This window comes from Xenopus tropicalis, chromosome 5, assembly GCF_000004195.4.
Source record: "Xenopus tropicalis strain Nigerian chromosome 5, UCB_Xtro_10.0, whole genome shotgun sequence".
Classification (NCBI taxonomy): domain Eukaryota; kingdom Metazoa; phylum Chordata; class Amphibia; order Anura; family Pipidae; genus Xenopus; species Xenopus tropicalis.
In genome coordinates this window covers 19,480,530-19,495,086 of record NC_030681.2, presented here as the reverse complement: position 1 = coordinate 19,495,086, position 14,557 = coordinate 19,480,530, and the positions used below count along the sequence as shown (strand labels likewise).

The 14,557-nt window shown below is 40.2% G+C and overlaps 1 protein-coding gene across 2 annotated transcripts in view; it reads left to right on the top strand.

The window, feature by feature from the left end:
* Positions 1–14,557, top strand: part of srbd1 (S1 RNA binding domain 1) — a 108,199-nt gene that overhangs the window by 40,053 nt on the left and 53,589 nt on the right. For both annotated transcript variants that reach the window (XM_004914754.4, XM_004914756.4), the window contains exon 15: positions 2,494–2,585. In XM_004914754.4, the coding sequence (XP_004914811.2) occupies positions 2,494–2,585 (92 nt within the window). The remainder of the gene's footprint in view (positions 1–2,493; positions 2,586–14,557) is intronic.

The window sequence follows — 14,557 nt, the reverse complement described above, 5'->3', positions numbered from 1 at the left end:
TTTAACCATTAAATAAACCCAATAGGGCTGTTCTGTCCCCAATAAGGGGTAATTATATCTTAGTTGGGATCAAGTACAGGTACTGTTTTATTATTACAGAGAAAAGGGAATCATTTAACCATGAAATAAACCCAATAGGGCTGTTCTTCCCCCCATAAGGGGTAATTATATCTTAGTTGGGATCAAGTACAGGTACTGTTTTATTATTACAGAGAAAAGGGAATCATTTAACCATTAAATAAACCCAATAGGATTGTTTTGCCCCCAATAAGGATTAATTATATCTTAGTTGGGATCAAGTACAGGTACTGTTTTATTATTACAGAGAAAAGGGAATCATTTAACCATGAAATAAACCCAATAGGGCTGTTCTGTCCCCAATAAGGGGTAATTATATCTTAGTTGGGATCAAGTACAGGTACTGTTTTATTATTACAGAGAAAAGGGAATCATTTTTAAAAATTTTAATTACTTGATTAAAATGGGAGATGGTCTTCCTGTAATTTGGAGCTTTTTGGATAATGGATTTCCGGATAACGGATCCCTTACCTGTACCTAAAATGCTTTTCATTTCATTGAACTGTTGGTAGGTAGGACCTAGACATATGACAGCTTTTAATACAAAATAGAAATTGGGGGAGAATATGTTTATTATATAGTACCATTCCAGACTATTTTATTCTGAGGTTAGTTAGAACATTTCCTATATGACTGGGTGAAATAAGTAAAGAAAAAAAAAAAAAAAGTAGATATAAATTATTGTATATTCACACAAACATCTGTTTCTATACATGGAAAAGTCTAATAATGCTGATTATCCGTGACTCGAGGCTCAGCAGTAAGTTATCTCAGCCGGTCAGTGTTGCAGAACGGAGAGCTCATAACCAGTTACTGCTCTCTGTGCTCTTTCCTATGGATCGTTAGACCCCTCCGTGACTAATGAAGTCCTTAAATGGCTGATTGATTAATTGTTGCCTTTAACTCTGTGAATCCTGATATAGCTGTGGTGAAGTCGTTGCCTTTGGAGTAAATACAACTCAATTTCACTTTATGGAACACAGAGCTTCTGCATTACCTGATTCTGAAAAATGAGTGGGTGCTTTAAGGGCAAAGACACGCCGCGATTAGTCACCGTAATCGTAGTTGCAGCGATTAATCACCCCATGTGTCTTCACCCCAAATCAGCAACATGCTGTAAATACACATTATATGCTTGTGATTGCCAACTTGTGCCTTTCATAGAAATTCATTTGAGAAGTACAGTAGGATAAAGGGTTGATGATAAAATGCTGAATGTCATTTGTATGATATATTAATTGCTGCAATTCATTGTGATACTTTTCATTAGATGCGCTTTTCTGTGTTCCATTTGTTTGTTGCTGTGTATCGTTCTTCCTGCAGGATATTGAAATCCTAGATTATACGGGTTTCCCCATGTTCCATGATTAACTCCTGCTGTTTTCAGCTCAGTCCATCTCTCCCCAACCCAGCACTCTGGGGCTAGAAATAGATTGTCAGCTTTCTGGAACAGTGCTGAATGCACCCGTCTTCCTAATTGTTGGATTGTTGTAGATAAATAACTGTGTTTATCATGTTCACTGAGACTGAGATGTGTATATGCAGTGGCTAGTCACCTGTAGCCTGCTATAGAAACAGCCTAGATATCATGTTCTGTGTATGTAATGTATGTATATGGGCACACACAGCATGGCTCTTAATAGACCAGCGGTCCCCAAAGTACTGCCCGCGGGCCGGATTCGGCCCCCCAGAGGAATTTACCTGGCCCTGCTGAGTCCTCCCACCTAGCAGTGGAGAGAGAGGACTCAGCGGGGAGCGGCACAGGGGACCTCAGATGAAGGATGGGCCGTAGGGAACTGGTACAGGTAGGACTCAGGATGTGGGCATGTGGGCTAATTCACCATCATCATCATCATCATCATCACGGGGGGGGGGGGTGGCTTGTGGTGATGGCGGTCCAAAACCTCTGATGCCCCCCCCAAGCATAAAGCCACAAACTACCCACAAATTTTTTAAGCAATGAATGTTCTAGAATGGCCAAATCAGAAAGCAGATCAGATTGAGGTGCTGTGAGTTCAAAAAAAGTCTCAATCTCCATGCAACTTGAAAGGGGGAATAGGGCAGAATGGCAGTGCCCAGATGTACAGAGCTGATAGAGACCTATCCACATAGAGTCATGGCTGCAAATGCTGCCAGAGGTGCCTCTGCTTATTGCTGACTTCAAGGGCAATTATACTTATTCCATCAGTTGTTTAGTGTTGGTTTTATTTAATTGATTTAGATCCTTTTGCAGAGATCTCTTTTCACTTTCATACAAAGGAGTCAGTTTTGTATTTTTGACCCCGATCAACAGAAATGAAATCTAATATCTTACGACAAACAAACATGAAGGTTTCCAAGGGGTGAATATGCTACAGGCACTGTACATAGAGATTATTGGTGGACGACTAATGATATGTAATTTTCACTTTTCAGCATTGCGAATGAAGCGGGTGCTTCAATTTACAGTGTGAGCCCAGAAGCCGCTAAGGAAATGCCAGACCTGGATCCAAACCTTCGCAGTGCGGGTATAGTCATTTATTTCTTACGTTGTACAGGTATGGGATCCGTTTTCTGGAGACCCGTTTTCCAAAGAGCTCCGAATTATGAGAAGGCCATCTCCCATAGACTCCATTTGAATCGAATAATTCAGATTTTTAAAAATGGTTTCCTTTTCCTTTGTAATAATTAAACAGTACCTTGTACTTGATCCCAACTAAGATATAATTACCCCTTATTGGGGGCAGAACAATCCTATTGGGTTTATTTCATTTTTAAATGATTCCCTTTTCTCTGTAATAATAAAACAGTACCTGTACTTGATCCCAACTAAAATATAATTACCCCTTATTGGGGGCAGAACAGTCCTATTGGGTTTTATTTCATTTTTAAATGATTCCCTTTTCTCTGTAATAATAAAACAATACCTGTACTTGATCCCAACTAAGATATAATTACCCCTTATTGGGGGCAGAACAGCCCTATTGGGTTTATTTAATGGTTAAATGATTCCCTTTTCTCTGTAATAATAAAACAGTACCTGTACTTGATCCCAACTAAGATATAATTACCCCTTATTGGGGGCAGAACAATCCTATTGGGTTTATTTCATGGTTAAATGATTCCCTTTTCTCTGTAATAATAAAACAGTACCTGTACTTGATCCCAACTAAGATATAATTACCCCTTATTGGGGGCAGAACAGTCCTATTGGGTTTATTTCATTTTTAAATGATTCCCTTTTCTCTGTAATAATAAAACAGTACCTGTACTTGATCCCAACTAAGATATAATTACCCCTTATTGGGGGCAGAACAGTCCTATTGGGTTTATTTCATTTTTAAATGATTCCCTTTTCTCTGTAATAATAAAACAGTACCTGTACTTGATCCCAACTAAGATATAATTACCCCTTATTGGGGGCAGAACAGCCCTATTGGGTTTATTTAATGGTTAAATGATTCCCTTTTCTCTGTAATAATAAAACAGTACCTGTACTTGATCCCAACTAAGATATAATTGCCCCTTATTGGGGGCAGAACAATTCTATTGAGTTTATTTAATGTTTAAATATATTTTTTGGTAGCCTTAAAGTATGGTGAGACAAATTGTAGACAGACCCCTTATGAGGAAAACCCCAGGTCCCAAGCATTCTATATAACAGGTCCCATACCTGTATCATCAGCCTTTCTCTATGTGATACCACCATGTTCTGCAGTGCCTGACAGTAAAGACAGAGACACGGCTGAAGGTGGAATCTTACAGTTACTTAAAATTAGCAGTGAGCAACCTGCATCTCTCCGGTTGTTGCTGAGCTACAAATCCCAGCTTTGCCTAACAGCGACTTACAGTTCATATAACTTTAAGCTCATCCTAAAGCCTTCGGGATGTTGGGCCTTGTCGTTCAGTAAGCTGCCTATCCCTGTGCTAAATGTGCAGGCTTAATAATGAACCTAAAAATGCTTTATAGAATTTATTTTGTATAGACAACCACAGGCACTAGCAACTACTGTAGATATGGCCTTCATTATAGCTGGGACCCACAAGTATGCCACTGTACTCCTGTATCTGCTCCAGTTTTTCAGATAAATTGTAAATAAGTAGAGCAGAGAACTTCTCTGCACATAATAAACAGCCTCCGCCTAATTCTCTGCCTGTTAAATGAAACTCCTCATTTACCTTAAGAAACGAGCTGGAAACATTGAGATGTCTAAAAGTGTCAGATTTAATTTCCGTGCCTCTCCTCCTAAGGCGCAGCTGAGGTAGGGCTGTTACTTTTTATTTCAGTGTTATAAAGTTTAGTTCACCTATTGTGTGTCACTGTGCAAAGCAGTGCCTTAAGGGCATATGGGATATGGCGGGACATTCTATCAGCCAAGCTGTACATTGCTGCGCATCGCAGGTAGGCCACAGAACAGGGCTGTCATACTGCCAGAAAATGTAAGGTACAAATATCTCCCAGTATAATTTCTTATGACATTCTCTTAAGGGGAAAAAACCATGATTGGATGTGTTCAAGTTGGTGCTCATGTCAAGTTGAACTCATTTTTTTTTTATTCTGTGTAAAAATAGCTTTTTTTCCCCCTATCACCTGCTCAGAATATGCCCTATCTACCAACATAAGCCTACATGTATATATAATATGTGTGTGTGTGTGTATGTGTGTGTGTGTGTATGTGTGTGTGTGTGTGTATGTGTGTGTGTGTGTATGTACAGGTCAATAAGCAGTTACCTTCAAATGGTCTAATGCAGTTAGAATAGTAAAAGCAAATATCTGATAGACTGCTGTGGTTTGCAGGGCAATCCATGCAGGTATTATGTAGTCATTTCTGCTGCCATCTACACTGCTTGGACAAAATGCCCCTAAGCCAGGCATTTTCCAACAACATTTGGAGCAGGGATAGACATGCAAGGGTATTTTGGCCACCCCCCTTTTGCACCAGACAACAGCAGCAAACACATGTCCTATGTGCCGTTAAGGGGCGTTTTTATAAACCTGGTATAAAGAAAAAAGAAAATACAAATTAATTACACTTATTAGTAATATGTTTGTTGTTTGTAGCCAATTGTAAAATCTGGCATAGAAACAAGTGAAAACTGCACAGCAATTTGTGGAGGAATTAGAATTTGTATCATAATTATAATTTTTAAACCTGTTGTTCAGAATTACTGGTTGCTTGGAAGAGCGGAACCTTAGCACCGATAACAAGAAACATTTTAAAACTGCAATTCAATTATTCTGGAGTCATATTTTACATATTGTACTTATCAGGGTGTTATAAGCTTCATTGGGCAGGGGAGCAAGAAGGCAGTGTATATCTTGTATTAAATAAATGTATATAAACCTTGCCCTGAGGTTAAGGTATCGTGTTTAATCACCACTGTAGCCAGGATTCTGCTATTGTGATTTAGTGTTACATACAGAAACACTTTCTTTTGGTGCTGGAATTCATGTTTAGGACACTCTTGGCTGAAATAAGCACAGAACAAAAAAAAATGCGTGGAAGGGCAATCCTGGTCATATTGTCTTTAAATGGCTTTAAATCAAGTGTTAAGTTGACGTCACAGCAGTGGAAAGACTTGGCTGGGGAAAATCTGCCGGAGTTTAGTTGTGTAAGTAAATGAGCACCATGTTATTTCTAATGGGATAATTCAAGGGATCAAAATGGAGGTTTAAGAGAAAAAGGACTGAAAAAATGTGTTTTACTGAGATGCCAAACACGACTCAACCTGAATGGGGGCTTAGTGCCAGGGTTGGAGTAAGGACCAAGGAGGAAGCCTAGGTACAGACAGTACAAAAAGTCCAAACTGTGGTACCTGAGGAGTTAACTCAAGTCAACATTCAAGTACAGTTCAGGTGGCAGTCAATGGAATCAGGATCAGGCAAAAGGGTCAAAATCGACAAATCAGTCCAAAAAATCAATTTACAAAAGTCCTATATTCAGGCATTGAACCCAGGAAATTAAGCATTGGTTTTATTTTGAATTTTCACATTGAAATGCGGCATGATTGACATTATGAGCCACCCCATGACAACTATAATGTCATTACGCAGCCATGGGCCCCACCATCTCTGCAAAGGAGTGCTCTGTTGCAGAGATGGTGGGGCCCATGGCTGTGTAATGACACTTAGGAACTGAATCAAACAGGAAGATAAACATAGATAAGCAAATCTATGTATTTTGTGTTGTTACCAGGATAGATAGAAGATAGTAAGTTAGCCCAATAAAAAAAAAAAAAAAACATCAATCAACATTTACCCTTTAAATGATCTATTGTCTGGTAACATGGGCAAACAAGTTCTGTATGCATTTGGCCAGTCTAAAGGTGGCCACATGTGGCGATCTGACGATGTTTCGTGCGACCATCGGTCGCACGAAACATCGTCTGATCCGCCACACACCGTTCAGGGCTGAAACAGCAGATAAGGAGGTAGAAACAATAGGATTTCTACCTCCTTCTGCCGATTCAGCCCTGACGGCAGATTTTGGTCAGGCGCCTTCTATGGCGCCCGATCAAAATTTTCTAACCTGGCCGATCGGCAAGTCGACCGATTTCAGCAGCTTCCTGCGATATCGGTCGACTCGACGACATGCCATACACGCACCAAATATCGTATCGATATTATCGGTGCATGTATGGCCAGCTTAAGTCTGATTTGGCTACTGAAGTGAAATTCTGGTCGACTAACCCTTTGTCCAATGAGGCGTCTGCTCTGGTCCTCAGCCAATGGGAATTTTCATCCTGCCAGATCAATATGTAAAGTCCTGAACAGATATCTGTTGGGAAGGCAATTGTGTTTGGAGCATTTTCATGCTTGTATGCAGTGTACTTCGTCATAGTGGAAGACAAACCAGAAAAATAGTTCTAAAAAAAATTTGGGGTCAGTGATTATCTGTTCTGGAATTATTTCTGTTTCTATTTATCTTACCATTGTTATGGGCTAAGGAGGCCTTCTCCAGATAATAAACCTTCAAGTGGGGACATTTCTTAAAACCTGTGATATTAAACCTGCAGCCTCACAGCAAATATGCCCTGCTGGAACCTACCTTGTACACGGGAGCTTTAGTACGAGCCATCGGGCTATATTGCTATGCAGCTGGAACACAAGCCATCGCGGTTACTCCCTTCAACACAGGAGATGTCAGTTCACCCTCTGACCCCCCCAGCAGGTCAAACTGTTTTCTTTTACTTGGAAACAGGATCATTTTTTCCACTAATTATATACATAAAGCTAATGTACCTCCTGCTCTTTATATAGTAAGATTTCCTTCACACTTTCGTACAGTACGTTCGTTATACCAGCCAAAGCAGGTCAGCACTGCTGCTAAATGTTTGCCCTGGCTAACTATCAGAAGGGAAAACAACTAATTTCAAGGCTGGCTCATTAGATCTGTCTTCTTGTTTTCTTACCTAAAGCTGGAGTGTGTTTTATTTTGCCAGCTGGGAAATATGATTCACCAAGATTGACCCTATTCAGACAGGGCTGCTTTATCGTTTTGTGTCATAGCAATGTTCCACTAGAGCAGGGGTCCCCATCCTTTCTTACTCCTGAGCCACAGTCAAATGTAAAAAGACTTGGAGAGCAACACAAGCACCATAAAAGTTCATGGAGGAGCCAAATAAGGGCTGTGATTGGCTATTAGGCAGCCTCTATGCACCCTATCAGCTTACAGGGGGCTTTATTTGGTAGTAAATCTTGTTTTAGTCAACCAAAACTTGCCCCCAAGTCAGGAATTCAAAAATAGCTACCTGGTTTGGGGGCACTGAGAGCAACATCCAAAGGGTTGGGGATCACTGCACTAGAGAGACAGGAATGACTTAAAGTAGGGGCAAACTGGGGGCTTCTAAATGTTCTCGGCATACCACCAACAGCCCAATCAAAAGTTGTAGTTCAGTAACAGCTGGAGAGCTAGTGTTGATGGTGGAGTCTGGTTTGGTGGGGTTGATTATATCTATAAAGTGTGATTGTCCAACCAATGGCCCATCAGCTGTTGCTCAGTTACAATTCCTATCATTCCTCCCAGATTGACACTGAGGTCAAATGCATCATTGCACTGTTGATCCCTTTGCTTAGACAGTGTATTAGCGTTAACTGCCTTTTAAAATAACTGACTCCGACACAAAGCCTGTCTGTAGTTTCAAATTGCTTAAAAGGGGATACTGAGCAGTAACTTGATTAATTCAGAAGCGGGACATCATTGATGAGTTATTTAGAAAGTTTCCCATTTCCATGAGAATAGTTGTATATTACATTTTCATTTTCACAATAGGAAATTAAAATGTTCATACCCATTCAGGTATCAGTCATTTCCAAAGGCTACCTGTCCACAACATGAATACATAATCAATAAATTCTACAAATAGTTTCCCCTTTAGTCATTAATGTGTGTCACATGGGCCAAATGTTATCCAAATGAGGATAAATCTGCTGCTATACTGACCTTAGTGCTGTGATTGGTTGGTAACTGTTTGTACACGTTGCATATTTCATATGTTTCATTATGGCTTCACTGAATGGAGGGCATGGACATTCTCTTATTTGCCCTCTAATTGTATGTTATTAGGTCAGTGGTTCTCAACCTTTCTAATGCCGCGACCCTTTAATACAGTTCCTCATGTTGTGACCGCCAACCATAAAATTATTCCTAAGACCATCGCAAATATGTGTTTCCGATGGTCTTAGGTGACCAAAGGGGTCCCAACCCACAGGTTGAGAACCGCTGTATTAGGTGGTAGTAATAAGAGGGGGGGCAGTGACGTATGCCCTACAGATAAACATTAGAAACCTCTGATAATTGTTTCCTACCCAGAAGAACATCAGACCAGCCCTCTTTCTTTCTCTTGACAATTTAGTCGACTACATCACTGTCAGAAATAGACCATTAGGTGGCGATGTTGTAACAAAATTAATGCAAATTAACAGTACACATTCCCCTTAATATCTGCAAGTCTTCAAAAAAATAAATAAAATAATGAATATAAAGTATAAATGTGCTTAGAACAGCACCCTCATCAATTTTACATTCACTTTTTTTTACAGGTTTATTTATCCTTTTCTTATTTATGCTTTTGAATATGTCTGCGTCATGAAGGCTAGCATTTCCCCCTGGAAACTGCAGTCTTTTGATAGATTATGCTTTTGTACACAGAGGATAAAAAGACATATTGTGTTGTATTAGTATAATTGTGAAGAAGGCGTATCGTATGGCCGCACTCTGAACTTCCCTTTAGGACTTGTCTTGGGGCTGCCATTATCAGTACAAGTTAAACTAACAATAAGGAATGTGGAAATCCCCTTGTGATCACTGGCTAAACTTATGGAATCTAAAAATCCGCATTGCACCTAGATACGTTGGATTGTAGCTTTCCGATGAGGCTGAGATAAAGAACAGTTTATCGTGCTGCTCATATGAGAAGCCGGATCCATTTGTCCTAGATGCCGGTCTGGCTATAACCACCTATGATACCACACATTCCAAAACATAACCGCTGGGTTTTATCTTCTGTGAGTACAAAGTTACAGAATCCATATTAGAACTTGCCTTCATGCCTTGTACTACTTCCAAACATGCTAATTTAATGTAATCTAAAATCACCTAGCACACACTAAATATCTTAATCTAACATCTTAGTACATCTGGTATAGTTTAGAGCCATTCATACGTTCCTTCATCTTCGTAATGCAGTGAAATGTTGGGGGGGGGGCAGTGAAAGGCAAACTGAAAGCGCTGGAAATCTTTTTAAGCGGAAAATGTATCTACTTTTCTAGCAAAAGGTTAGCCAAGAATGATGTGCCGTTTGCCTTACAGGCAAATACAGTTGCATTACTGTCCTTCTACAGTATAAAGGACACACAGCATATGATTGCATTACCGTCATTCAAATTAAAATACAGTTAACAACATTGTATGTACACACACACAATGTTGTTATCTCTATATGTATGTGTAATATATACACACACTGTATTATATTCCTAGTTCATTTGTGCTTAAAGGAGAAGGAAAGGTAAAAACGAAGTAAGCTTATCAACACGGTCTATGTAAATACAGCCATAAGCACTTACAGTACTGCTGCACTGAGTCCTCTATCAAAAGAAACACAGGATTACTTGTCTATTTTTTTGTAAACATGATGTTCCAGTGTCTGACTTCCTCTCTCAGAAACAGCCTTAATTCTATGGCCAGAGTCTGCACAGTTCTCTCCCCTCCCCTGCTCTCCCCTCCCACCAGAATGCTAAGAACTCCCTCCCTTAGGAATGTGTGACCTCCGCTATAAAGGCTAGACTGCAGGAAGGAAGCTACTTAAAATGGCAGCTGCTGTCTTCAGCAAACGGAGAAAGCTTCTAAGGTTGTTTACTCAGGTATGGTAATGATTTCTGCAGAATAAATATAGTGTTCTAGGTGGGAAAAATGTGGCAAATCTATTGGCAGTAAAGTGCTAAAATGCCTTTCCTTCTCCTTTAATACAAAGATAGTAATAACTATGCATTGGTTTTAAAATGTTTTATATTCAGACTGTAAGCTTATTTAGGGGAGCAATTCCATTTTTAGATGGTTGGTATTTTAATTTTGACCTTTTTACGGCTGGTCAGTTTATGACATTAGTACATGCTGCCTGGGTATTCTGTTTTCACGTACTAATATCGTGGCTTATAAAAAAAAAAAAACCATATTGAAACGCCTATCTCTTATCTGTGCCTTCTTCCACTCTTTCTTTCTATCAGCTTTTCTCTACTAAGTTCTAAAAATGTTCTGTGTTTAAGAATAATGTTCAGTCTGGTTAATGTGATGATGACAGACCTGCTTTTGTGCAATTCCATGCTATGGGAAATGAACATGTATTGGTCATCAATCAAATCATTTTGAATATGGAAAAAAAAAAAGAAAAGAAATTACTTATAAGGTTATTATGGTAACCAGAACAAAGCAGTAATCATACATAGAAAATGCTAGAAAACATTATATGGATCTATTACTATGAAGATATACCATGACCTGAATGAATAGTATAGGTCAATCTTAAGCAACTGGACTTGCTAAGTAATCATTAGCACTACTCTTTCGAGCAGCTTCTTCAGGTCAACTAACTGGTGTGGGAAGTCCTAAGGATATCAACTCTTCTACTAATCCAATCACAATGGCACTATGTAACTCTTCAGACAGGTGACACCTGAAACTCAGAGGTGTGGATGCTATAGGGTTGCCAAAGTATCATGCAACTCATAGACACAGGTATTACTTGCGAGAGTTGCATGAATGGATGTGTGAAGAGTTTTGAAACCGCACACATTGGTTAAGAACCTATCAGACAAGGGCTAAACTAAGCAGTGACACCACAACACTCGGTGGTTGAGCTCATCGCAGCCACAGAATCTGCCATCAATAACAATCCTATACAAATGGAGGAAGCAGAACAACTCCAACTCAAAGGGGGAGATTTACTAATCCACAAACGCTCCGAGCGTTTGTTCAAATGTCGCTTGCGCAACTTTTTGCTACCTTGCGCATCTTTTTTGTTGCTTTTGCATCTTTTTCGTACTTTGTGACAAAATTTGTGCGACAAAATCGTATTGTCGCACTGAGTACGAAAGTTTTGGATGCATTCAAGCTTTCCTTGGGCCAGGTTGGAGCTGCAGAGTGCCATTGAGCCCTATGGGAGGCTTTCCTTGGGCCAGGTTGGAGCTGCAGAGTGCCATTGAGCCCTATGGGAGACTTTCCTTGGGCCGGGTTGGAGCTGCAGAGTGCCATTGAGCCCTATGGGAGGCTTTCCTTGGGCCGGGTTGGAGCTGCAGAGTGCCATTGAGCCCTATGGGAGACTTTCCTTGGGCCAGGTTTGAGCTGCAGAGCGCCATTGAGCCCTATGGGAGGCTTTCCTTGGGCCAGGTTGGAGCTGCAGAGTGCCATTGAGCCCTATGGGAGACTTTCCTTGGGCCAGGTTGGAGCTGCAGAGTGCCATTGAGCCCTATGGGAGGCTTTCCTTGGGCCGGGTTGGAGCTGCAGAGTGCCATTGAGCCCTATGGGAGACTTTCCTTGGGCCAGGTTGGAGCTGCAGAGTGCCATTGAGCCCTATGGGAGACTTTCCTTGGGCCGGGTTGGATCTGCAGAGTGCCATTGAGCCCTATGGGAGGCTTTCCTTGGGCCAGGTTTGAGCTGCAGAGCGCCATTGAGCCCTATGGGAGGCTTTCCTTGGGCCAGGTTGGAGCTGCAGAGTGCCATTGAGCCCTATGGGAGACTTTCCTTGGGCCAGGTTGGAGCTGCAGAGTGCCATTGAGCCCTATGGGAGACTTTCCTTGGGCCAGGTTGGAGCTGCAGAGTGCCATTGATTCCTATGGAAGACTTCCAAAATCATGCACTGAAGGATCAAAGTTAGAAAGGGTTTTCCTGCATTTTACTGTCGTTCGGTACAAAAATGTAGTGACTTTCGGAATGCCAATACGATATTATCGTGACTAATATGATTTTTTCGTAAGCATATTCGTGATATTTGAGATCTTAAGAAATGATCGTATCCAATCCGAATTTATCCCATTCGGGATTCGAACTCGTGTTTTCATGAATGTGCCCCAAAGTGTCAGCTGCTTTGTCAACACCTCCCTTTAGCCTTACTACACAAGAGAGGGGAGTTGTTTAAGTGGCCTCTTTCCCACTTAACAGGTATTATCAGCAGTTTGGCTGATTATGATTTACCTACAAGTTTTGTTTAGGTCTGGCTTTGTCAGTTAAAGGCAAATACAGGATGTTTCGGTTTAAGACGGAAACAAAAAATTTTGAGACTGCATGTTAAAATGATTATTTTTTCTCTCTGCACATATATATGCATGGAGAGACTTTTCAGGAGCTTGGAGGTTTGAAGACCCTCAGTAAGAGGAAAAAGACCACCACTAATGTGTATTGTTTGAATTAAGTGAGCAGCAGTTCTCAAACTCTGTTAACATTATTGTTTTTTCAACGTTAGGTTTTATAGTGGTCTATTTTCCATTTAGTACTGCTTTCTGCATTGTTTAATCCACGCGAGCTTTGGCACCGCTGCCGTATGGATCATCAGCTATATACATTTTATTATATTCCCACTAAGGCCGATCTGGAACGGCTTCTTGTTTTTTTCCAGCTATGCATATACATTTCCATTGGGGAACACAAAAAGTCCTGCAGATTATTGCCTTTTATATTTAGAAACTTTTGTAAGGAATTGGCCTGGAGATAGAACACATCATTTACATTGTTAAAAATATATTTTCAGATGGGCCTAGCAGCAGTATGAAATGCTTTACAAAGAAATTATTTTTTACTCTGTTTAATCTATTATTTTCTGCGGGTACTGTACAATATCATGAACTGTTCCTCACAGGAGTCAGTATAACAATGTAGCTTAGGGAAATATACCATTCACATGCACTGTTTATATTCAGTCTAATATTTAAAGCACAAGGTGAGAGCTTTTTCTTTACACAAGTATTATATATTTATAGGGAAACTCCAGTTTCCAAACCAAAATTTGTTAAAGAGCCCCACACAACACAGGAACCCCTAATATACCTATCCCTGTAATCTGTTCCTTCAAAAAGTATGAATAAATACCATTTTTATATGCTGAAATCCAGCTGCAAAACAGTTCTCTAGCCAGCCAGATCAGCCGCCTGATGTACAGGTGTGGCAACTATTATCCAGAATGTTCGTGACCTGGGGTGTTCCGGATAAGGGATCTTCCGTAATTTGTATCACCATACCTTAAGTTTACTAAAAAAAAAATAATTTAAGCATTAAGACCAATAGGAGTATTTTACTTGTAAGGATTAATTAAAGCTCATTTACCATTATGTACAAGGGTACTGTTTTATTTACAGAGAAAAACGAAATCATTTTTTAAAATTATTTTTATTTATAATGCAGTCTATGGAGATGACCTTCCCGTAATTTAGAGCTTTATGGATAACGGGTTTCCATATAACGGATCCTGAACCTGTATATGGCAGAGTTGAAATTATGTTTAATTTTCAAAAAGCTTTAGTTGTGTATAGGCAGAGTTCCTTTTTAATATATATATGTGTGTGTGTGTGTGTGTATGTATATGTATATATACATTTTTTTAATATATTTACTTTTATACATATGAGTGGCTATATTCCTTGGACAGGAGATGAACAGCATAATCCTATTAGACAGTGCAACTCTGTTAAGATGTATGGAGATGGAGCAATATACTGTATATACTCGAGTATAAGCCTAGTTTTTCAGCACCCAAAATGTGCTGAAAAAGTCACCCTCCGCTTATACTCGAGTCGGGTGCCATGGGTCCCTCCAGACTAGCACCCTCTGTCCTTTGTGTGCAAAATTGCCACCTGCAACCAGACCCTCAAGTGCCCTGGCCTAGGCTCCCACTAGCAATACTTATTTCCCCTTACATCTCCTCTGGGACTGCTGCCAGTTTGCCAATGCGCAATGAGCGTGGGGTAGTACTCATATTGTTTTTGTTGACCCTCTTCTCCGCTTACAGA